General features: G+C 40.0%; 1 protein-coding gene across 5 annotated transcripts in view; it reads right to left on the reverse strand.

The window, feature by feature from the left end:
• Positions 1-26,408, reverse strand: part of DMXL1 (Dmx like 1) — a 108,996-nt gene that overhangs the window by 41,478 nt on the left and 41,110 nt on the right. For 3 of the 5 annotated variants that reach the window (XM_020780062.3, XM_020780063.3, XM_020780061.3), the window contains exons 17-28: positions 25,327-25,551; positions 21,617-23,263; positions 20,421-20,531; positions 19,705-19,874; positions 18,004-18,101; positions 16,502-16,667; positions 15,406-15,658; positions 12,201-13,276; positions 10,302-10,493; positions 9,924-10,000; positions 2,470-2,597; positions 934-1,182 (exon numbers count right to left, since the gene is read on the reverse strand). In XM_020780062.3, coding sequence (XP_020635721.3) covers positions 934-1,182; positions 2,470-2,597; positions 9,924-10,000; positions 10,302-10,493; positions 12,201-13,276; positions 15,406-15,658; positions 16,502-16,667; positions 18,004-18,101; positions 19,705-19,874; positions 20,421-20,531; positions 21,617-23,263; positions 25,327-25,551 — 4,392 coding nt within the window. The remainder of the gene's footprint in view (positions 1-933; positions 1,183-2,469; positions 2,598-9,923; positions 10,001-10,301; positions 10,494-12,200; positions 13,277-15,405; positions 15,659-16,501; positions 16,668-18,003; positions 18,102-19,704; positions 19,875-20,420; positions 20,532-21,616; positions 23,264-25,326; positions 25,552-26,408) is intronic. The other 2 variants (XM_078386240.1, XM_072992428.2) reach the window with 1 other exon arrangement.

Consider the following 26,408-nt stretch of genomic DNA (forward strand, 5'->3'; position numbering starts at 1 on the left):
TTCATGTGTAAGAAATCAGGAATCAGCTAAAGCAACAACTACTTTGGGGTATACTTGGCTTAGTAATATACTGTGAGTGAGAAGTATCTTGGAACTGCTGTAAATCACAAGCAGAATATGTGCCAACACTGCGATGCAGCTGCAAAAAAGGCAAATGCTATTTTAGCCGGCATTGACAGAAGTATAGTTCCAAAATCATGTGGAGTACCAGTTCTTCTGTACTCAGCATTGGTTAGGCCTTATCTTGAGTACTTTGTCCAATTCTGGACATTGTACTTTAAGAAGGATACACACAAAATGAAACAAGTTTAGAGGATGACAACAAGGACTATCAAGGGACTAAGAGGAAAAACTGAAATACTTAGACAGGTTTAGCTTTGCACATAAGGTTCAACTATCAGAAAAGAAGACTGGGGGGAGATATGATAGCATTTTTCAAATATCTGAAAGGCTACCACACAGAGAAGTTGCAGGATCTGCTCAATCATTCCAGAGTGCAGGACACACAATAATGAGCTCAATTTACAGGAAATCGGATTTTGGCTGAGTATGAGAAACAACTTTCTAATTGTTAGAGCTGTATGACAATGGAGCTGGTTACCTTGGGGGGTAGTGAGCTCTCCAACACTGGAGCCATTCAAGAAAAAGTTAGACAGCCATCTGTCAGATAAATTTTAACTTGGCTTCCCGCACTGAGCAGGAGGTTGGACTCTATGGCCTTATAACTCCTTCTAACTTCATTATTATATAATTCTACTGCAGGTTTATTCCTTGCCAAGTGAAAGGAGGAGAGGAGTGCAAGGTCCCACACATGCTCCTCTTTGCTTGTACACCTAATGCTAATTCTACAAATGTCAGCTAGCTCAATCAATTTGTTCAATAGAAAGTGATTGAGTTTAAGGTATTTTTTTAACAAAAGGAAAACGAACTAACCCATTTTTCTTGTTTGTTGAACATGTCCTTTCTTGGGTATCTTCGCTCCGCCACCAAATACAGCAAACCACATTTTGTCATTAAGAGGATGAGCCACAATCCTGTACAACTCATTGCTTGAATGCGTTGCTAGACCATGGATGAAGAGACTAAGATAGACAGCTGTCAGAATTTCACAGAGCAAAACTGTGATTCCACACTGAACATCTTCCCCAGCATGACTCAGTAACTGTATCAGAGCCACGACGCCTAGAAAAAGAAATGACAATTTAATATTTAAGCACAGAAAATATAAAGCTGATTTCTCCCCAGAGATACTACTGCAAGGTGACAATGAGAATTTTACTACAGGATCTTAGGACTGTTGATTCTTTGAAAATTTCTTCAGAAACTATTGCAAACTAAGCTAACGGAATACATTAGCTGCACATCCTGATATGGCTCGTTTGTTGATTCATGATGTATTACTAAGTTCATTACGCCTGTCAACTGACAATGAACTATGAAGATGGGAACCCTGTTAAGAAACAGGTTGCCATATACCAACCACAAAACATATACATTTTATTATTATGGCATCGAGCCATACAAAATTGAATACATAACTTCATAGACAAGCATGTACTACAAAGTCATACAAGAGGTAAAACTAAAGGATAAAAAAAGGATAAAAAGCTAAAAGGATAAAAGGTAAAACTGCTAAAAGGTAAAAGGTAAACCGTTGAGGAGAGTGGCATATATAGTCATACAAACAACCACAAAACAAAACAATGTTAAGTAAAGTATGAAGGACTTGACTGCATGTCTGCAGCACTATAAAAATACCTGTACATACATCTCTATCATTCACATGTTATGGTTGCTTGGTTGCTACTTTACAGGGTTGCTACTACAAATTTAGCAAACATTGTGTACCTAAGATTACAATACTATCCTATATTATTTTTTTTTTACTTTCAAAGAAGATAGTGGAGAGGAACAAAGAAATTTACTTTATTTAGGAAGACTATAGTCTGTTCAATAGGGTGAAAACATTTGTATTCAAGACAAAATACACAAAAGTGTACAGTTGGAGAGAGAATTAGATACTGTGCCAATCTAGATGCAACACTAAGCCACAGTTTAGCATTATGAGAAGACATGTGGGCTAGTTTTGAGTTTATGAATCAACTCCCGTTTCTTATCCAGCGCAGCTATGTGGGAGAATTCAGAAGCTTTTTGTTTCCAAATGCATCCTGCTATGTTGTCTGAACCTAGGCAAACATAGTATGGTTAATGGGAAAGTAACTTCAGTCCCTGGTCAAGAAGCTGGCTAGTAAGGTCAACAGAAAACTGAGTTTTATTCAACAACATGCTTGAGTTTGATTAATGTAAGCTGAAAATAAAAGGTTCTGATTTCCTCACGTTTGAACTGGAAGAAAAAAGAAAAGGAGCACAACTAGACTCCCTTATGCAGTAAACTATGGTTTAGCTTGACATCAAAAAGAATCCACACACTCCTATGCAACAATACTAAGAAAGTAAAATCATGACTACCTGGCCACTGAGCTGGTGCAGTGTTGGGAGTTACTGTTTCATCAGAGCTTGCAGTTCTCAGAGAATGTCGGTGAGAGAGCAGGAGAGTCTGATAAACTGTTCCAGTAAACTGATTTGCTTGAAGGGAACTATATATATATATGTATATATATTAAAAAGAGATAAAATCAAATGAAGACAGTATATATATTTTCAGCTATTTTTCAATCTATGTGCCTAGTTTGGATCCAACACTAAACCATGCTTTGCTCAGATTAACTCTCTCTTGTTTTTACAGTAGGAACCCCATCTCCATGGGACTGGTATCGACAGGTTAACCACCTGTAATTGTAGTTCTTCGAGTAGACCTCTGTGATTCACACCCTGAGTGATCCGCACCTGTACGGAGCCTCATCAGAAAGTTCTAGAGCTTCTGAGGTAGCAGAAGCTACCCCCTTGTATAAGTACTTCTCCTCGTATAAGTACCTTGGTGCCAAGGCTCCCCTTTCAGTTGTGTCAACCGCCGCTACATTAAGCAGAATGGCGTGACAGTGGGGAGGACAGGCAGGATGTGTGAATCACAGAGGCCCACTTGAATAACTACAATTACAGGTGGGTAACCTGTCGTTCTTCTTTGTGGCCTCTGTGAATCACACCCTGGGTGACTAAAAAGCTGTCTTACCCGGAGGCAGGGTGTCACGCCAAGGTAGAGGCTAGAACAGCATGTCCAAAGGCTGCATCAGACTCCTGCCGGAGATCAAGTCTATAATACTGGATGAAAGTGGATGGCTGTGCCCAGGTGGTACAGGCGGAAATGTCTGGACAAGGTATGCTGTGTAGGAATGCCATAGAGGTTGCCACTGCTCTGGTGGAGTGAGGGCGAATCACCTTCGGGACTGGTTTGCATGCCAGCTGATACGCGAGGTGAATGGTTGAAGTGACCTATCTAGATATAGTTTAAGACATCACCTGGTGACCTTTAGTAGGTGGTTGGTGACTTATGAAAAGTCGAGGTGAATGTCTAAAATGTTGGGCGTTGGACGTAAAAGGCAAGAGCTCGCCTAATGTCTAAAGCAGTGGTTCTTAACCTGGGCGATAATGCCCCCCAGGGGGCGATTTCATTTTTCAGGGGGGCGGTAGAACGAAAAGGGGCGGCGTGGGGGCGCTGGAGCAGAAGGGGGCGGTAGGGGGCGCTGGAGCAAGCCAAACCTGTGAAGATGGCTGCAGCCTTTTTACAATGTGCATGAATATATATTTTCCTCCTATCTTAATTTAAAGAGTTTTCGTCTTGAAATTTTTAGTTCCTGCATTTTATGCCCTTTTTATATTTCTTTTTGAGTCTTAAAATTCGCTTGCAAGTAAATCATTAAATGTTACTTTTTGGGGGCATTTCATTTTCTTGGAATTGAATTTTGTTTTCAGGGGTCATTGGATTTAAGTGTCTTAAATAAATAAACAAACAAACAAACAAATAAATAAGATATAATAAGAAATAAGAGGGGGGGCAATGATAACTTCCTCAATGGCTCAAGGGGGCGTTTCTTTCAAAAAGGTTAAGAACCACTGGTCTAAAGTATGGAGGATTCTTTCTTGAGTTGAGGATGGTGATGGGAAGAAGGAAGGAAGGATAAACGGTGGAAAGAGATGGAATTGAGATACGACTTTGGGGAGGAAAGAAATATCCATGAATAGTTTGATTCTGTCCAGAAAAAACTGTAAATAAGGATAGTCGTGACGTAAGGCCGCTAACTCACTAGCCCGAGCTGAGGTGATGGCGATGAGGAAAACTGTTTTAAAGTTAAGTAGCCGTAAATCAATTGAAGCTAAAGGTTTGAAAGGAGCTTTAGTAAGCTGTTGCAGCGCTAGTGTTAGTGACCATTGCTGGGAAGGTCGGTGGGTATCTGGGTAGATATGAGATAGACTTTTAAGAAAACGTTTCAATGTTGGATGCTTGAAGAAACCAGCTGCCAGAGAGTTAGGGGGCTGATAAGAAATGATGGCGGAGAGGTAAACTCTCAAGGAAGAGGGGGAAAGGCTGCTAGACTTGAGATGAAGCAAAAAACGTAGAACAGTAGCAAGTAATGGGTTGATAGAAGGCAATGAAGAAGCTTCAGTGAAAGATTTGAATCTGTTCCATTTATACAGAATAAGCCTTTCTAGTGGAGGGCTTCTTTGATTGTTGGAGGACGTTCATTAGCGAGGCAGAATCCTCCACGCTGCCAGCTGCAGAACAGGTAAGTATGGGTGAGTACTTGGGCGTTGTTCTGAGTGAGGAGGTGGGGCAGTCAAGGGAGGTGGTGACTGTCTGATGAGAGGTTGCGAAGGACTGGAAACCAGGGTTGTCTCGGCCATCAAGGGGCTATAACGATGGCATCAGGTTTGTCTTGTTGTAGGCGAACCGTGAACTTGTGGAGAAGCAGGAATGGCGCTTCTAAGTGAGGATCTTGGTCCATCGGGTGATGAATGCATCCCCTTGGGAGTGTTTGCCAATGCCGGCTCAGAGCAGTATCGTTTGCACTTCCGATTCACATGGGAGGCGAAGAGGTCAAGAGTTCGTTTGCCCCATCATTCACATAGGCAAAGAAAAACTGATTGGTCTAACTCCCATTCATGAGCTTGAGAGTTTGTGCAGCTGAGTAGATCGGCCAAGTCGTTGTCATGGCTGGCAATGTGTAAAGCCATGAGGTAGATATGGTGTGCTAGGCACCACCCCCAGAGGTCGACTGCTATATAGAGGAGACTTGGAGAGTGGGTGTCACCATGTTTCAGAATATAGTACATTGTCATGGTGTTGTCAGTGGCAATTTGTACCATCTTTCTCATCTTGCCAGTGAGATTTCTGGCTTTTATAACCATTGAAGTTGGGAGGCGAGTTCTGGGGTGACCCTTAAAAGAGTGTGAGAAGGGTCTGTGAGCAGGCTGAAGAGGGTGAGAAACCACGACTGAAGAGATCCAATCTTGAGATGTATGTGCTGCACTACTGAAGTCACACAGGCCATGGTGCCTAGTACATGTTGCACAATCAAGGTGGGTACCATAGCATGAGGGGTGAAAACTTGAAGTAATGCGATGGGATTTTCTCTCTTGTCTGGAGGAAGAAAGGCGCAAGCTCGTGTGGAATTTATGCATGCACCTATATAATGAATAATCTTTGTAGGTTTCAAATTTGATTTTTGCTCATTGACAGTGGGACTGAGATCGCGAAGGAGGGTAAGGGTGAAGTGAGTGTCTCATTGGACTTGCGACAGGAATGAGCTATGAGGAGCCAATCATCAATATATGGAAATATGAGAATTTTTTGCAACCTGAGGTAAGCAGCTACTGATTCCATGCACTTGGTGAATACTCTTGGAGCTGTTGAAAGGCCGAAAGGAAGTCTTCTGAATTAGTAGGCTTGTGATCCTAGCTAAAATTGAAGGAATTTTCTGTGCGAGGGATGTATGGAAATATGGAAGTATGCGTTTTTGAGATGTATGACAGTGAACTAGTCGTTTTTATGGAGTAAAGGGAGAACTGATTCAAGGCTAACCATACGGAACTTTGTGGTAATGATGTATTTGTTTCACTCTCATAGGTCTAAGATAGGGCAAAGACCTCCGTTCCGTTTTGGGTACAGTGAAATAGCGAGAGAAAACCCCTTTGTTGTGTTGTGAGATGGATTGTATGGCGTCTTTGAGGAGCAAATTTTTTATTTCCTCTTGTAGGGTTTGAGATGGTGGAGTGACGACATGTTTTGCCAGAGGAAGTTGGAAGAAATGGATGCGGTAGCTGTCGCGGATGATGGACAGTACCCAGGCATCTGTAGTGATGGATTCCCAGACAGGTAGGTGTTTCCAGAGGGCAGGATGGGTGGAGTGGTGTGCGATCTCAGTCATGGGAGCATCAAACATGATGTTTGGGCTTGTGGTCATTGTGCCTAGTAATGGGTTGTTGGCAGGGTTTATTTCCTTGATTTCTGAAATAGGTTGTATAAGATGTTTGTTTTGGAAGATAATGTTGGAATTTTTGATACGGATTGTACGGTTGTCTCCACTGATTTTGTTGGGGCATTGTTGGTAAGATGGATAAACATCTAGCTGCTGATCTTTTCTTTTGCACATTTTAAAAATATCATCAGTTTTAGCATTAAAGAGGCCTGCCCCGCTGAATGGAAGGTCTTCAATACGTGTGCGGGTATCCTCAGCCAGGCCGGCTGTCCTTAGCCAAGAGAAATGTTGTAAGGCTACCAAAGTGGCCACTGACTTTGCTGTGGCATCTACTGTGTGCCTAGCAGAAAGTATCTGTTGTTTGGCAATGGAAAGACCTTCTTGTTGAAAGATATGGGCGAATACTTTTTTATCTTCTGGTAAAGATTTGACAAATGTTGACATATTGTCCCAAGGGAAACATCGATATACACCTATGGCTCCCTGGTAGTTACCGACATGCATGGTGAATGCTGCTGATGAATAAAACCATCTTCCCATTGAGTCAATCCTTTTACCGTCTTTATTTGGTGGCATGAGGGTTTGTCGATGTTGAGATCTGGATTGTGAGGCTTCGACAAAAATAGAGTTTGGAGCTGGTTGTTTTTGAAGAAATAGAGCTCCAGGATCGTGGACTCTGTAGAGGTTTAGACATGGTATGGGAAGAAGCTGGTTTTGTCCAGGATTGTTGAGCGGTGCTGAGTAGAGACAGAAGCATTGAGATGTGTACTGGAGTAGATGGATCTTTAGATATTGGGTCGTACAGATGATCGGCCGGTTCAGTCAAAGGACGGTGGATTTGGGTATTGAGAGACTTAGCCATACGGATCATAAGTTGGGCGTAAGTTTGGAAGTCTTCCGCCAGTGATGGTGGGTCGGCATCGACAAGGTTGGATTCCGGTGAGGTAAGTAATACTGACAGCGTCTGAGGTATGGATCCATGATCAGAATAATCGGGATTGTGTTGGGAGTTGACGGATTGTCGATCGACTTCGGTGTCATTAGGTTGAGTGTCATAGTATTGTCGATGGAGCCGGCATGTCCATGGGCATTTGTCAATGTCGAGGATTTCCAATGCCAAGGGATGTAATCTGAGTGTCCATGGACGTTGATTGATATAGTTGAATGTCAGTGTTCAACTCGGGGTCATAGTGATGTCAAGTTTGATGGCTTGGTTCCATCAGGTGATGGAAATTGTGCGTCGATGGAGGGATAGAACGATTGTCCATGGACCAGGATGGATATCAAAGATCATCAATATCAGAGCCTGTGTCTTGGTCATGTTGAAACAGAGGTTGTTGACGAGCTGATAAAGCAGTGGAGTATATAGATGCTGGAGATGCCGAGCGAGAGGAATTATTTCCCTCATCTAGATTAGCGGGAAAATATCGGGAGACTGGTGGGTCATGGTGATATGGCCATTTCACCATGCGATGGCTGTAGAGATTGAGGCCCACCATGAGAAGGCATGGCTGAGCTGGATAGAGCAACTGGTTAATTGGCGCTTGCAGTTTAGCCAGTTGAGCACTGGTTGGGGCAAATGGCAACCCGATGAGAGTGCTGAATGTGGATCTGAGCCACGTGTGATGAAATAGACAGCTCCACGGACTGCTGGGGCCAATGTCTTCGAGGAGGTCGTAGTGGACGATCAGACATTACCGAATAAGGTAAGGTCTCTAGTTGTTGTTCACAGTCGACCCTGTCAGGTGAAGCAACTACGGAAGGGTTTCTCGAAGGAACAGTGTTGAGGACTGGGAGGAGAAGATGTTAATCGATCAACTCTGTCATCCCATTCTGGTGATTGGGAGCAGGGTTGATGAGAGGGGATTCCATCATCGTTGGCAAAAGGCTAACCAATAGATTGACTCGGCAGTTTGTTCAGCCTGCTGAGAAATTACTGCAGCTTTAGATTTTTGCTGTTTAGGTCTTTTGGGGGAGAGGGCTCCGGGACCGAAGAGGCTTTGGTGGACATTTGACGTTTAGTGGAGGGCTTCGATATCAAAGATTTCAGTATCGAGCGCTTCGATTTATGGGTTTTCGAAGTGGATGGAGCATCTGAGTGGGATGGTGTGGTCAATGGATGTTGTTTGGAGGCTTCAGAAAGAACCTTCTGCATTGCTTTGGTTTGTGAGGTGGCCGTACAAGGAGGCTGGGCCATTTTGGTTGGTTGAGGGGATTGTTCCCAAAGACTGAGTTTTAATCTGGATAAGTGAGAACAGATGACTCCGTGCTTGAAGTTCTTACAATGCTGGCAGAAGGACATCTGGTGTGCCTCTCCCAAGCAAAAAAGACACTTGGCATGACCGTTGGAGAGTGGTACAGATTACCTCGCAAAACGGTTTATTCGAAAGATGATGAGTTTTTGCAATCACTATAGTGCTTCGGAAAACGGTTTTTCCTATGGGCGATTTTCGCTGGATGATGTTTTGGCCCGTGCTTTGCAAGACGGGGCTTTTTTTGGGGGGGGGGGGGACCGTTTTTCGTAAGATGCGATTTTGACAACTAGGTTTGCGCTTCGCAAAATGGGTGTTTCCGGAACCGTTTTTCGCAATACGATGATTTTGACAGCTGATCCGTGCTTCGCAAAACGGTTTCTCTTTAGGCGATTTTCGCAAGATGACGACTATTTTCTCCATTGGAATGCATTAAATGGATTTCAATGTATTCCAATGGGGAAACCACATTTCGCAAGACAATGTTTTCGCAAAACAGCGATTTTCGCGGAACGAATTAACATTATCTTGCAAGGCACCAGTGTATTTTGTTATCACAGACCACACAGTGTTTAAATGGGCCCAAAGGAGCCATGAATAGGAGAGAAATAATTTGAGGAGAAAAAGCAATGATTGGGAGTGTGCTTTGGCTGGAGGCTGAGTGAAGCAGAAAGGAAAAAAATATCTTATGATAATGAACTTTATCTAAAAGTTTAAAGGAAAAAAGATTGATAACAGGAAGGAATCAAGAACAAACTCTCTTTTTCTTTTATTCACAGAAGCAGAACCATGAGGCTCTGAATGCGGCAGTTGAAAGAAACTGAAAGGGGAGCCTTGGTGCCAAGGTACTTATATGGGGGGGGGGGCTTATTCTAATGTGTTTTTGCTACCGCAGAAGCTCTAGAACTTTCTGATGAGGCTCCGCACAGGTGCGGATCACCCAGGGTGTGATTCACAGAGGCCACAAAGAACAACCACATTTTCACTTTCTCACGGTTAACCACAGCCCTATAAACAACATACAAGAGTGCCCCCTCACATGCATGCATAGACACCCCCCCACAAGTATGCTAAACTGGTCCGTGGTGCCAAAAACGTTGGGGTTCCTATATCTGTGGCTTCAAGTATCCATGCCAGATTGTGGAACCAATCCCTCAATATGTATTGTACATTTGAACCCAACCAGAATCACTAATGATGGCTTGTATATTTTTACATCATAACTATGACTCCAAGTCACAGAGGAATAAAATATCACATTTGTTGCATACCAATTCTCACTTCTAAAGATAGTTACCTGTAGTTATGACTTCCACAAAGAGACTGGTATATGCAAGCTGACAGAGATGCTGCTAAAGTATGCATTACATGTATCTGAAAGAAAGGCATGTATAACTATCTGATTAAACCTCATAAAAATGTTTTAGGTAAACTTATCTGTTTTCAGAAGTATTTTATCTAATCAACTGCAAACTGCAATATATCCCCACATCAAATTCAACACAAGAAATACTAATTCTAAACATACACAGAAGAACTAATATGGTATTGATTACAGTAGTTTAAAAAGGCACATTTATGTGCTATATTAAACATGTGCACAAGTATAAATATTTACAAGCTTTTACAAACAAATGGTACAAACATTAAAAGTCTGAAATACTGTACTACTTGCCTTGGTATTCTGTATATCAGGATGTGGTGGTGAATCAAGGTTTATTATAGCATGTAGTATGTCATGTGTCAAGTTACTTAGATGCAGTAAGGGATTGGCCACCACAGTTTTGGCACTTGCAGTACAGGCAAAGAGAAGTGGTACAGAGCTCTGCTCAGATACGTTATTGATAGGCAACTGCACAGACATCTCCTTGACGGAGAGGGGAAAAGAAATAGAAAGTACGTTTTGATATCTGAGATTCTTACATAATTTAGTCTCTATATATCAGCACTAACAGTGATTTCTTTGCTTCTAAAGAATATCCCAAAAGGTAAAAAACATATGACTGTTTATTTATTTATTTTATTTGTATCCCATCCATCTGGTCTGTTCCACCACTCTGGGTGGCTTCCAATAAACATATATACAATAAAAACACAGAGATTTCACAAACAATCCATAACACATACAGTACGATACTAAAACAGATAATAAATAAAGAATGAATAGAGGAAAATTAAGTATTGATAGGAGGGAAGGCCTGAATGTACATCCATGTTTTTAGTTGACTCTTTAAAGGTGCCCAGCGTGGGGGCTGCACAAATTGCCAGAGGAAGGTTATTCCAGAGGCGAGGAGCCACCGCCGAGAAGGCCCGATTTCGTGTCCTTTCCTTCCAGGCCTCCCTCGGCGTTAGGCTCCTCAGCCTCACCTCCTGACTACACCCAGTATTAGTCCTACTTAAGAGCAGAGCTACTAAAATGAATGGGACTTGTTATTCACCACTCACTTAAATTCCATTTACCGTATATACTCAAATATAAGCCGACCAGAATATAAGCTGAGGCACCCAATTTTACCAGAAAAAACTGGGAAAACTTATTGACTCGAGTATAAGCCAAGGGTGGAAAATGCAGCAGCTACTGGTAAATTTCAAAAATAAAAAAAGATACCAATAAAATTACATTAATTGAGGCATCAGTAGGTTAAATGTTTTTGAAGATACTGCCCTTCTGAGCTGCGAGACACACTTCACTGCCTTTGGAGGGAGAACTCATACCTGATGCTGCACTTATCTACTGCTCTACTGCTGCGTAACAAGATGGAGGGAGACAGAGGATGGAGGAGGAAGGTGGGAAGAGGAAGGTGGGTACATAGAATATGCAGGAGGAGGATGGCAGTGTCCTGGAAATGCAGTGTACTTAGCCAGGGTCATGGGACTACCCACAGAGGCTGCAGGCGCCCGTAGATGAGCGTGGAACACCCGCACTGCAGGGGAGAACATGTAATTTTGACACTGACTCAAGGGGGGTTTGCTTTTTTAGCAAAAAATTGTGCTGAAAAACTAGGCTTATACTCAAGTATATACAGTATATCAATGTCTTCTCTAAGTAGGACAGATGTTGCTTTTGCACATGGAATTCAAGACTCAAAGATGAAACCTATTTTTGGCAAGGACACCTTTATAGTTTAGACTAGACCATGCCTATTTGTTTATATATACACACATATACACACCATTCAACTTACTGCAAGGGACTACTTTTAGTGGTTTTCAGTAAAGAAAATAAACCATCAACTCAACCACAAACCAACATTAACATTAAAAAATAGATCAAACAAGAGTAACTAAAAACCCAAGTGATGGTGGAATCAGGGAACACAACTATAAATTAACTTAAAAGTGTATGTTCTTACAGGCATCTGTGAAAAGTATGTTTTTAAACATCCTCTTAAAAGTTGGGAGAGTCGAGCCCTGACACACCTTTAATGGGAGCCTAAAATATTTATGAAATGTGAGGGGCTGTACTTACTTCTGTGATATATGCAACTGGATCATACTTAGATAGTAAGGAGAAAGTGCATACAATTTTAAAGATTTTGATATCATACTTGAACAGTTAGAAACAAGTACATACCTGTTGAGATTCTTGTAGAAGCAAAATTAATTCCATTCTTACAGATGCCAAGCCCCCACCATGAGATCCATGCAGAATGCAGTAACTTAGAAACATCCGCAAAAGTGACTGGTATTTTATCAGCCACTGCCGTCTCTGAGAATTCTCTTTCTGTTGTGCATTCAGTTGTATGTCTGATAATTCTCCAGATATTTCACTTAATGACGCTTCATCCACTTTGGGGCTAATTCCTGACTCAACAGCTTCTGCTTCATCAGAATAGTTACAAGCTTTCTGAAGAGCAATCACTTCTTTTTCAAGCCAATGATACAACTGGTATCTTAATTTTCCACCATCAACTTCATAGCCAGTGGATAATGTGCGAAGCTCTACTGTAAGAATCTTCAAGCATGCTCTAAATTTCAACTGTGCAGAAATAACGTCTTCTTCTAAAGTTAAAACATCATTTTCAATACCTGAACTGTAAGTTTCTGTGTAGCTCGAACTAACTTCATTGGGTTTCTCACTTCCTATCTTCTGCAAAGGTTTCATTACAAGGCAAGAATCTTCACTATCCTCATCTTTGTCACTGTCCCACTTTAGCTCCAAAGGATCATCCTGGAATACTGTACTTGGCTGACTCCAATCAAAAAGAGAACTTGATTGTTTGTCTGATGACCCATCCGAAGATGAACCTAAACCATTTACTACAGGTTGTGCCCAGTCAATACTGTAGAACTTGTCACCTTTTGATTCCACTGGTAGTGGAGAACTAGGTGAAGAGCTTTTAGTAGTGTCTCTTAAACTAGATGTTCTTCCTAAAGGCTTTGACTTTTTTACCACTTTGGGCATCTTTGATAACACTTCCAAAGCCAACATGGGACAGCCAGCCTTCAAGTGAGCGTATGCAGTAGTAAAGAACAATCTTCGTTCCCCTAAATTGATTTCATCTGCCAGCACATTTTCTCCTGTTACGCATATCTTTGTAGAAGATAAATCAGAAGACCCAAAATAGCGTCTCAATAAGAGAGGGTGTGTCCTCAGATAATTATAAAAATTAAATACTGAAGGGTTACAGTTTGAGATGCTTCCTCCATCTGTAACAATATCACAAGATATAACTCCACTAAATATTTATTGCAGTCACAGTAGCACTCTCATGAATGACATAATATTGCTAAATAAGTATATTTGCAATCTATAGGAGGGCAAACCTCCAAAATAGCTTCATTTTGGGAGTAAAGAAAGCTTTCACATACTCAGTTAAACCACGAATCTGCCTAGCTTAGAATTATTTATAATGGTTCAATTCAGGTTCAAGAGAAAATCGTTCATCATTATTTAGTTCTTTGATTTTTATCCCACTTTTCTAGCAGGTGGCATAAAAATTTAAATCAATTAGTTAAAACAAATTATTTAGAAAACTATAATACACTGCAAACATTATTTCAAAACTATACATTTTAGAAGACTTCATCTCAATTGCCTCCTCCAGCAAGGCCAGAATGATTATTTTATTTCCAGTTTTACTAATCACCATTTAGCACTGAATCTAAACCCTAAACTGTTTCTAGTCTCAACTATAGTTAGATGAAACACAACTGCTTCATGAACTATCAGGCTGGCTTGTTTCAACTAACTACTGTACATTAAAATTAGATACAGGTTGTTTGAGTTGATACATAATGTGAAATTTAGAAAGAAAGTGTTGCTTTCAAACCGCATCTGTTTTAGAGAAGGAAAGCAGAACATGGAGTTTGAAAGTTTAAAGCTCGCTGCAATTCCACCCTGTAATAATAAAATATGTTTTAATATAATGCAGAAATAAGGCTGCTAAACACTGACTCTTTCGAAGTTCTAGATTGAAGACTTTTCAAGTCCTACTACAGATGCCAGATATTGAACACCGAGGCTTTTCCATGTGAAACTTGAACAGTAAAACACAGTGCTACATCTTTAAACACATGTCACAGAACTATAGCCTTCTACAACATTCCCTCTAAGCTGTGCTGTATAGGTGCTGCACCCACAGTTAGTATTGCTGCTCATTTGGTTCCATCACGGCCAAAACGTCATGCACTGGGCGGGGTTTCCACTCAGTGCTGGTGAAAGATTAGAGGTAACGTTGGCCCTCTCTCATACATTATACCCTAGTATTAAGACAGACACATCTAATGCAACGCAGGAAACTTAAAAACCTGCAGAGACTCAGGGTTAACTCAACTAGTTGCAGGTCAGTACCACAAGCTGAGATTTCATCTGAAAGTGTTCTAGTCCATTTGAGCTTGGACAGTTAAGATTGCAATGCTTGTTACAGAAAGCACTAATTAATATTAAGCAAAACTGGCCAGTAAGTACTGTATAATGTCAGCATAGTCTGTCTATTTATATACTGTACTTTACTGCTTCGGCAGAAGTGCAAAGTACAGGGCAAAAAAAGAAAAAAGAACACTGTAAACATCTGCAAGTGTAGTCCAAACACTATGGTCATGCAAAAAATCGAGATTGTGCCATTAGAATGTAAAAGCCAGAATCTTATTACATTTTTATTTTGGCATAACTCAATCACCATAAGTCACAGAAGCAGTCCCTGCTGAGATTTACACTGACTGAGTGATGATGGCTGTCTTAACTGATAAGATTCTAGCCATTGTACCATCCCTGAGAATCAGTACAGTAAAGATCACACAAAGATTACATTAAGGAGATACTTTTTAAGCGAGATAATACTCTGACCTGACTTAGAAATTCCCTTTCTGACACTTCGCATGCTTCACTTAATGGGGAAAGTATTATTCGAACAAAGCACATTTTTGATTTCCAGGTCCACTCTTACTATCAGATATTAGATATGAAAATCAAGACTGGAAAAATGATCATATTTTTGTTTTTGCATTTTTCTTACATAGTTAAATAGTCTCTGGTAATAAACAGTTAATCTAGACTGCCCGTGTGAACCAACATAGTCATCCAACCTACACCTTGCTATCTTTAATAACAGTTGTATCTTCTCAAGTCAACTGTGACTTAATGGTGATCTTTTCCAGGATTTTCTAGAAGTGGTTTACCATTCCTATCTTTTGGGGGCATTCTGGGACTGTGTAGTTTGCCCAAACCTACACAGGTTGCTTTATTGATATACCACCTCAAAAACTGTATTTTTTCAAAGCGTTGTCTCTTCATACACAATTCTATCAAATAACATATTTAAAATGCCTCAGCTTACCTTCCTCATCCGTAATAGGTTGGCTTAGAAGAGTATCAAGGGCATGACCATAGTCCTCCAAAATCCAATAAGCCATACTTCGAAGGAAAGGATCAGCATGTGTATGTGATGGAATTTCAGAAGAATGAGATCTAATTCCCAGAATTCTCTTCTGTAGAATTGATTTGTACATCCCAGCGATTTCAAACTCTGACTCATAAAGTCTTGCTATTACAAGAGCCAACTGAATATCATTCAGCTTCTCTAGGCAGACCTAATAGAAACAAACACAGGACTACTTTTGATATTTGAATCAATTAGCAAAATGTGTTATTTCTCTTGGGTAAAGAAAGCCATCATTGCTTTGTGTAAAGCTCATCATTTGGATAGTTTTCAAACCTGTTGACCTTTTATTTTACAACAATATTTCCAAATTGCAATATCATATTTAGCAGTTCAATAGAATCAAATTGACCAAAAATAGGTATTTATTTTCAATAGCTTTAGAAGGGATAGCTTTGTTAGACTGTGCTAGCATGAAAGGCCAAACAAAAGAAAAACAAAAAATAATTAAGACATGTTGTGGCACCTTAAAGACTAACTGCTATATTTTAATGTGAGCATTCATACACAGGTCTGAAGAAGTGGGCTTGTCTACAAAAACTCACATTAAAATATAGCAGCTAGTCTTTAAGGTGCCGCAACATTTTTATCTTCATTATTTTATTTTTGTTTAGTTTTTCCCTAACATTTTTCCACAGCTCTGCTATATCTGAGGTCAAATATAATTCCTTCAAGCTAGCTGTTGTCTCTGACCATTTATTACAAATTAAAGATGTCCAGAAGAAGAATCTATTGGGAGGGCAGACAAGATTAACATTTATCACTGAACTAATGGGCCTCATATATGGATGGGTGGGGTGAGACTTGGCTGTGTGTAAGATCACAACAAAATGTGGGATGGGTCAGTGGCAATAACTTTTTGTTTGATACTCACAGATTTATCTCTTTTTTTCATGAAGTCTTTCCTCCCTTCCATCATGGTTAAAATTCACCCACAGCACAGAAAAAAACCCACACCCCAGAGGTTCCATTCATATGATTCAGGGCTAATTACCTCAACTGCATCTTTAAGATGACCAGCCAGTAAGAAAAATGCTGCAGAGTGCTCAAAACGCTGCTTGCCTAGCAGAGAGAAAGCATTCTTCAATGCTGCTTTACGCCATCTGTCTTCTGTGAAATTGTGTCCAAAGAACTGTGTCATCTTAGTATCTTTTATGGACCTAAAAATGTAACCATTCCATACACTGAGGACAAACTAAGTGATTTGCATTCACAAAAGACCAATTTTATATATATGGCATGTAACATAATAGGTCCTATTCAAGAATTAAGCAGCATGTTCTATATCAACTTGCTTTGAAAAAAAGTGCATTTCAGTAGTGTACTTTCCCAACTACTAGTTATTAAAATATTTAATTTGATATTTATCATTATATCACTCCCAGGAACACTTGAAGAATCGTCTTATGACACTGGCATCCAATTTAAAACTTATGTGGATGTAACTATGAGCATAAATTTCAGCAGTGAATTGTTACAAGTTAAGAAGCAGGCATTTGCTCTTCTATGTAGTTATGTGACTCGTCTACAATAGCAAACATTCATCCCAAATTTTTAACTTGAAGCAATTTGAAGCTCAACATTAATGTCAAATAAGCTACACTAGTGTGTATAACTAACATGATCTTGGTTTGTTATTATTATATTATATTAGTTTTTATGATGATGCAACACTTGTCTTTATTATTATTATTTACTTATAACTTGTTTTTCTTTTGCTAACTTTATGGTAGGATACATGGATCTTCTCCTCTCCAGTAGCCACAGAGACTATAAGGGAATGGTCAGGAAGAATGCACAAAGTAGAAAAAAGAAAAGAAAACAAAAGGCACATGCAAGTTGCATTTTGGTCTCAGAGTGGACAACCAGATGATAAGCCTATGAGCAGGGTGTAAACAGGAATGACAGCAATGGCCTAATGAAGTTTGCCAACAACTGGTATTCAGATGCATTCTATCTCTGATTCTGGAAATAATATACAACCATCATCACAAACAGCTACCAACACCCTTCTCCCGTTTAGAATATCAATTAAATTCAATGACTATAAATCCCAGTTTTTAATTATTCATTGTGTAAAGTGATTTCTGACATTAGCATAACACACAAGTCACAAATAAAACAAAATGTACGTACAAATGAGGGCTAGAGTGACTTAGCACAGCTTTGTGTTTGGAGAAAACCTTGTGAAGGTATTGTAGATTGGATCAGAAATGCATTTCAAGTTCTGGAGAATCAAAATGAACCTCTTGCAATGCCAATACATTTCAAAGTAGCTGAGTTTTTCATGTCCTGCCTCTAGGTCTGCCCAAACAGAAGAATCCAGTTGTACTAAGAAAAGGTATGGCATTAGCTATTAACAGGAGAGGCTATAAAATTGTATTGTTCCTTTTCAGCAACTCATCATCAAGACCCACACCATCACTACAATGAGGATACAACCAAGTTAACAGTCTATATGCATTGAATTAAATCCTTTTTCATTCATAAGTATACCTGTACAATCCCCAAATCACAGCCTTCTTTTTCATTGCAAGGTAAAAAACAGCTGCATCTAGTGGGTCATTGTTCCTTTGAAAGGCTGCTTTAGCGACCTGTAAAAATAATGGGGCATTTTATCATTCCAAATTTATTTCCACAAATACATCTGATACTAATTTTGAGCAATTGCTTATAGTAACAACAATAAAAACTAACTTCCATTTGCTTCACTTTACTTGACAGACAAGAGACACTGATTTGTCAATGCTGCTCACTAAAATACTTTTATTTTAACCCATTGTAGGCTATGCCATAAACCAGCCTTCAGATGTTACTAGTCTGCTAGGAACTATTTGGAAAGAGGGAGGAGTTGTATTTCTATGTTGTATATAGAAGGGGCTTACCTCAGATAGCAGCTCATTCAAGTTTTTATGCTGGGTAAAGAGGATTGGAGTGCTCCATCCATTTCCAGCCAGCCAAAAGGAATGGAATTCAATGCACTTGCCTCCATTCACTTCCTACTTATCTATTACATTTAGATGCAAGGCTACCGCAAGCATCAGCAACGCAAAAGCAAAGTAATGTCTGCATAAGGATCAGGCAACTAGGAAACCTTTCTGAAGAATCAAAAAATTGTAGCAAAAAGACAATATCCATCTTGAATTTACATTAAACAAGCTGGCCACACCACATTTGACAGAAAAGACATGAGTACTGAATATAAAGGACACAACATTTATATATAATGAATGAAATTCTATTAGTCATCCCTATTGGCTTAATGAAACTAGTACAGTGGTGCCTCGCATTACGATTGCCCCGCATTACGACGAAACCACATTACGATGATCTTTTTGTGATCGCAATTGTGATCGCAAAACGATGGTCTGAATGGGATTTTTTCACTTTGCGATGATCGGTTCCCTGCTTCGGGAACCGATTCTTCGCAAAACAACGATTTTCCTCCAGCTGATCGGCGGTTTCAAAATGGCCACCGGGTAAATAAAATGGCTCCCCGCTGTTTTCTGAGATGGATTCCTCGCAAGACAGCCACCGAAAATGGCCGCCCTATGGAGGATCTTCGCTGGACGGTGAGTTTCCAGCCCATTGGAACGCATTAAACGGGTTTTAATGCGTTTCAATGGACTTTTTATTTTCGCATTACAGCGAAGGAATAGTAAACCACTTCTACAGCGATTTCGCTGGAACGAATTAACGTCGTAATGCGAGGTACCACTGTACATATCTCGATAGTGAATTGCCTAAAATTAAGACGTTAACACAGCTGTCTGTATAACTCAGTGACTTAAATATCTGGCTGCAGAGCCAGAGGTTGGCTCTTTAGGCAACCTCTGGCTCCCTACTGTGCCTCCTGGGAGAAGAGAAAATAATTGTAGCTATCAGTTTAGCTCTCAGCATCCCCACAGAATAAAGGAATAGTAAACCACTTCTAAGTATTGTCTACTTAGAAAACCCTGGAAAGGGTTGCTAAGTCATAATTAACAGCACACAATTATTACTATTATATTATAAGAAGTTAGAACAGGCAACGTGGCCCACAACAGCAAGTGTGCATGCTAATTCCTTAACTTGTAGCAACCTGACACCAAAATTTAAGCTAACTACGTTATGCTGGTGTAAGAAAAAAAAACTCAATAGGATTTTGACCTGTGTTTATAACATGAGATAAGCCAGGTTATTATAAACTGAACTTACCTTTTCAATACATCTGCGCAAGCTATGAATATTTCGCACCCACCAGCCTACACCCATTGCTCTGAGTTCGGACCAAGTTGGGTCACTTTTTTGCATTGCAGGTAGCATGTTCAGCAGTTCTTCTTCTGCTACTGAATGAAACGCCCAGGCAAAATGACTAGAAGACAAGCCTAAATGATCCAGAAAATATTATACAGTATGTAGAAATGTTTCATTTACAACAGACAAATTTGATAAACACTCAAACCATTGTGCTTGCACAGACATTTTAAAAAGCACTGGGGACATTACATAACACTGAAGGTCTCATATTATTTTTATAGTTAACCTTGAAAATAGGCATATAATTAGATTTCTATGTCTCTAAATGCAGTGTTGGGACATTTTATGAATTAATTTAAGTAGCAAGAATTTTTAAAATGGATCTGAACCTAACTGCTCATATCCATACCTATTTTTGTGAAGACCTGATGATACTAGCCCAGCTGAAACAAGAAGCAAGCAGACAAACCTGACTTAACTAACCACAGACGAAAAGCTCAAATAGTCACTGAAAAAACATATGAAAGTATCACTTCTCCTTACTAGCATAACAGCAGATCTCCCCATCTCAGAAGTCCGTATTTTCTAAAAAAATGATACCAATTTGTAGCTATTTATGTCTTAAAAGGTTGATCCTTATAGTGTTAGAATACAAATAGAAGAGAAAACATTACCTTGGTGAAGCAGCTGGGCTCTGTGAGCTGGTGGCAATGAAGTTGTCATAAAAGTATGGAGACGGACAGCCAAAAGAAATTTTAAACCACACTCATCAAGTGTTTCTCCCCCTGGGAATAACAATAATGTATACAATTTGATTCTCAAAAAAAATTTCATAACTTCGTTTGCCAATCTTTCCATCATCTTGTTTTACAAAATTCAAATTATATCAAGGCTTTGATCTCAGATACATGAGGCAAAATTCAAAGGGAGAAAACCTATATGCATAAGGATAATTGTACAGGAGTATTCCCCCCCCCCTTTCATCTTTTCTTCATTTGATAAGTTGCAAAACCATCTGCATGCCCAATTTTGCAGGCAGTGCAAGATTAGGCCCAATAAGATAAGCCTGCAGGTAGGACAAAAATGCTTACACGATCATATGCCAACAGGATGCTGGGCAAGTTCAAACATTTCCACGATGGACAGAAGCTAAGTCCAGTATTTGTAGCAAAAGCTGATTTCCCACAAACAAACAGTTGGAATTTAGTACTGAGTAACACTGCATCATCAATATGTTCATGGGTGACAGGTGCCAACGCAAAGTTATAGAACTTTGATGTTATGTTAAACCATATTTGTGCATTATGTACTACATCTGATAGGATATATTTTTATGTAGCTAAAGATTTATCATGATCACTGCAATGTAAGAAAACCTGAAAAACTATACAGTCCAATTACAACAGCAGGTAGCTGAGAATCTCTCCCTTCGTTACCTCTAAGCAGCAAGGAATAAAGTAAAAACTGTTGTTGCTTTAATTGGCTCATAAAGTATAAGACCTGCTCAGAGGACAGTTGTTTTGAACTACAACTACCAACAGTTTCAGTAGCAGGTATGGAGTACTAACTTGGAAGGTTTCGAAGCCTATCTCCATCTACCCTTTCTGTTTCTGCCCTGATGCTAGCTGAGAGCTTTCTTTCTGAACAGGAAGCTGGGAGGGGATAAGTCTAATTAGGCCTCCAAGCCTCCCCATTTTAGATCTTTTGCCCAGGTGAGCTACATTTAGTGTCTATAAGGTGTCTTTCTCTTAGGCAGAAGTTCCAGCATGGAGTATTATGGCATCTGTAGTCAAACAACTCCAAACAAATCTAATCCATGTGTGGATTAGAACAGAAACTAAAACACTGAATTTGTTACCAGAAAACTTACCTTTACTTCTGTCTCTGCTTTCTCCTATATCAGTACTAGTAATGGCAATTGTGTCAACCAAGGCCATAAGTGACATCTGCTCCATTCCAGTGAGTCCTGGTAAGCTTGAGTGAAGTAAGTGACGGGAAAGAACTTGGGCATGCTCTGGTCCAAAATAAGTTGGACTGTACTGAGAAAGATCAATGACCTTTGGCTTTTTATCTTCTTCATCTTCTTCAAACATAGTCAAATCATCTGTATGTATGCTGGAATTCTGAAAAAGATCCTCGTAGTTTTCATCATGTTTCTTCATGTTTCTTTGGTTATTAGATTTTTCTGTACATGCATAAGAACATTCCTCATCTGCAGCAAGTAATGCATATAAGGGAAGGGGTGGAACAGAGTCTATTTCGGTGTAGTCTGTAATTGCACATCTGCTAAACATCATAGGGTCCCGTGTACTGCTCCCACTAGCACAGATTGAGAGAGATCGGTACCGTTTTTCATGGTCAGGATCATTTACGGCAATAACTTCTCCAGCAATGCATTTAACTAGATGAGACAGGATGGCCTTTGCTCTACGAACTTTTCCTAGATCCATGAGTTCCAGAAGTTGCAGGGGATGGTACTGAGGTAAAGTAGGACACAATGAATGAGCTGCTTCAAAGAGACCAGAATCCTCCATCTCTATTGACAGATCATATACAGTTCGCTTCCCACTCAGTTTCTGAGCAAGACTTGTCATGGATCTGGTCAATGTTCGCTTTGGTGGGTGAACTCCAGGTGACTGACTCTGTTTCATTAAGCTTATTATGGATGGAGTGCTCCCACTGTAGGAGTCTCCAGTAACAGGCTCTTGTTTTGAAAGGGGCTGCCATTGAGAATAAACATGCATTTCACAATCCATCCCAACTACAAGGATACCATCACGAACCCAAGATAAAGAAACAGGTAAAGGTGGTGATCCTTCCACTGATGACACTAAATCCACACATCGTAACAATATAAATCTGGATGCACACGAAGATTTAACATTTTCCCACAGTGGAAGTACAAACATCTCCTTGCCACTTTGTTCTTGCATCTTCCCAGCCAGCTGGCCAAACATATAGAGCTTGGACCCAATACCAACTGTCAGGATATGGGAACCATCTTCCCTAGACATCCAGTCTAAGTGAACCAAATGCTTGGCTCTGGGTGTAAAGTGCTCACTTCCATCTGCTGTAGAACTATTGGCAACATCTAAAGGGTCCAATACTGGGTTTAGTTCATCTAAATGAAGTGTTTGTTCCAAGATCCAACAAGAACCTCCTGTAGATTCACATTCAAAGATGCTCACATTCACTACAAAGTCTTGAGAAGACTGGCTGTTTGGGGGTGGTATCCGCTTGTATGCAACGGCAAAGCGATTTGTGTGGGCACAACTGATTTCAAGAGGCATGCCTGGCACATTGAGAACACTACTACTGAGAAATCCATCTTCAATAAGTAATGGCCATTCTTCCCATACATACATACTTTTGTTTGCAGTAGATTCAGATCCAGAAGCCATGACAGGCTCCAGCAGGACTCTACATCTCCAAAATCTAACCTTACCATCTGAACACAAAGTTGCAAGGAGGTAAGGAGCATGGCAAACTGGATAAATTGAAGAAGAACTCAAGTGACCTAAAATAGAGGAGAAAAATTTCTCAGGATACATAGGTTTTTTTTATTCTTTAAGCTAACATTTCTGAAATTAAAAGAAATGTTCACTACTATAGAATTCCACAGATCCCACATTTTGATGCTTCCTGCAATACACAGTATGACTTTAAAATTTATAACATTTATAACATTCTTATATTTATTCTTGTTTTGTAAACCATTAGATTTTCAAGTTATCATTGTGGAGAAACCAGGTTTTAAGAATCATTGGACATTGATTTAATTTCTGAATTAAGAATTTGTTTAGCAAGTGGTTGATTTGCATGGGAAAACAAGGGGCCACTTCAAATCAGCTAGCTACAACCAAGCTAGCTGGCAATAAACTTCGATATTTAAACACCCAAAAGCAGAGAGCCATACAAGTAAAGGTAAAGGTTCCCCTTGACATTTTCAGTCCTGTCGTGTCCGACTTTAGGGGGCGGCGCTCATCCCGCTTTTCAAGCCATAGAGCCAACGCTTGTCCGAAGACAGTTTTCTGTTGTCACGTGGCCAGCGTGACTAGGGAACGCCGTATTACCTTCCCACCGAAATGGCACGTATTTATCTACTCGTATTTACATGCTTTCGAACTGCTAGGTTGGCGAGGAGCTGGGACAAAGCGACGGGAGCTCACTCTGTCGCTAGCTGGCAATGAACTTCGATATTTAAACACCCAAAAGCAGAGAGCCATACAAGTACACTATTGCAAACTCACAGCTTGAGTAGTTAGTTATTCATGGCTAAAGCCCTCTCATCTGAAGAGATTAAAAGCTATATTAAAGTGAAGCCATTTAGTCAGGTTCATTTATAATCCAAAGTCAAAAGATAGCTTTGTAACTAAGGGTAGTTAAAAAGAAATTAGAAGGAAAGAGTTGTGTAGATTCACAATGGTGAGATGAAAGTGAGGGCCAGAAGGAAGCTGTTAGGGCAGGAGAGAGAGGTGGAAGCAAAGGCTTCACCCTCAGGGAGACTCACACAAGCAATGGAACAATGATTAAGTATGAGTAGCCAGGGAAGTTAGATTTCCTCACTTTAAATGTGTGTATTCTCTCTTGCCGGTGTGCAAAGACCTGCTTTGGTTCTGCATTTCTTTTAATCTTTGCATTTAGACTAGTTTTATTATTTAATCTTTTTTTTTCCAATTTTTAAAATTCTTTTCAATAAACATTTAAAAGACTTTTGGTCTGGAGATCATTTTAGAGGAATCCAGATTCTGAGTCCAGTACCTACCACTCGGCCCAGATTACTGAGAGTACTGAGAAAACACTGAAAGCAATTTCAGCACCCATAGACAGCTGTTAGAGTGGCAGTGGCAGCAATAAAAAGGAGAAGGCATTTTAAAATGATAACCACTCTCTGGAGCCTAGTGCGGTAAATCCTTACCTCTGGTTGTGTTATGAGTCTCCCCACTCCTATCCGCCAGCTCAAGGGAAAGGGCAGAGGATTGAAGGGTCAATGGAATGGGGGCGGTCCCATTACAACCATTAAGACATAACTGTTATCATTGCACAGCACAATATGCCAGGGAAATGGTGCTGCCCCAGATTACTGGCTACAAGTTAAGTGCTGATACCATGCAGTTCAATCACTCCCATTTGCACTGACAACAGCTACAAAAAGCATGAGCACTTTCTCCACTCTCCTTCCCAACAAAACAAAGAAACAAATCTAAAATAAATCATGGGCACTTTGTCTCATCCAGTATTGTTTCTCTTTTGCCAAACTATATAAACAAACCTGAAACAAACCCTGGATACTTTCTCTGGGTTCATCGGGGAGAAACAAACCAGAAAGGAAAAAGTGGTCACGTTCACACAACATCTTCGTAATGCTCCATGGTTTGTTTATGTGTTCTCCTTCCAAGTGAGCTGCTGCAAAGCAGTAATCAATAAGCCATGGTTCCCATGGCCTGTTTGCTTATCCTGCTATGTGTCCATTGTCAAGGAAAACATGGAAAGCAACTTTGACAAAGAGAAAGCTGGTGTGTACAACTAATCACATCTCTGTCACCTTGTGTTTTTTTTTTCTTTTGGTAGTTTACAAACCTGCTGATGGTTTAACACTTATGATCTCCACTCCTGCAGGTAAATTCAATTCCTGGCTATAGACAATTTCTGAAGAAAGAGCAAGTTGGCTGGTACTTTGAAGGTTCTCTTTGCAAGCCTGATATTTCTTTGAAAAAGTACACTGGAGTTTCTCTTGATCTGGAGAAGAAGAGTAAAGCTCTTCCTGAGAGGTTGCATCAGATACCTTGGCATCAATATTTTCATCTAAATAAGGAGAAAACATTTTACTTAGAAAAACTGCAGAATCTGTTTGATGTCAGAGAACATGCTTGAACATATTAGTGATCCCACACATTCAAACTCAAGCACAATTCTAATAGTCATGGTGACCTAGTGCCCTGCAGTAGCATAACTTGTTTGTGATCATGAAAAAACTAGCATGCATTAAACATGAACTTAATAATGCCAGACCTTTATGCAAGATTTGTGTTACTGAAATGACACTTGTAGGGAATAAAACATTGAATTTTCTAAAGCCTCTGAAGTTCAATTATTGTTTATTGCAACTATGCAAGTAAAACATCAAAAAAGAAAGAAGAACACACAACCCAGCCATGTATTGCTTTTACAAATTAGGAGCACTGTTTGGAGAACGTATTCATTCAGTGTGTGAGAATCAGTTACAGGCAAAAAATTCCACTGCGATATATGTTCCATTTTATTCCCAAGACAGAAAGTAGGATATTTTCCCTAGTCTAACATATCACTGTATTTATGAAGGAAAGGAATAGATGTCTATTTCCAGAGCTGGCATATTTTACAGACTTAAATTAAGTCATCCACTAGGATGGAGTACATTTGGATCCAACAGATCCAAAATCAAACATCCACATTCACAGAACACTCCATTTCAGGGTTTCTGTCTGCTACAGCTGGCAGTAATCTTCTGCCCACTTAAGCACAGGAGCAACAGTTCTCCTATCTGTTGGTGGAGTCCAACTGAGTGACACCAACATGCTACCCTAGCTTTTTCCACCATCATCAGGTTGGTAGTACTGTGTTCTATATCAGTGGTTCTTAACCTTTGTTACTCGGATGCTTTTGAACTGCAACTCCCAGAA

Source organism: Pogona vitticeps, chromosome 2 (genome assembly GCF_051106095.1).
Source record: "Pogona vitticeps strain Pit_001003342236 chromosome 2, PviZW2.1, whole genome shotgun sequence".
Classification (NCBI taxonomy): domain Eukaryota; kingdom Metazoa; phylum Chordata; class Lepidosauria; order Squamata; family Agamidae; genus Pogona; species Pogona vitticeps.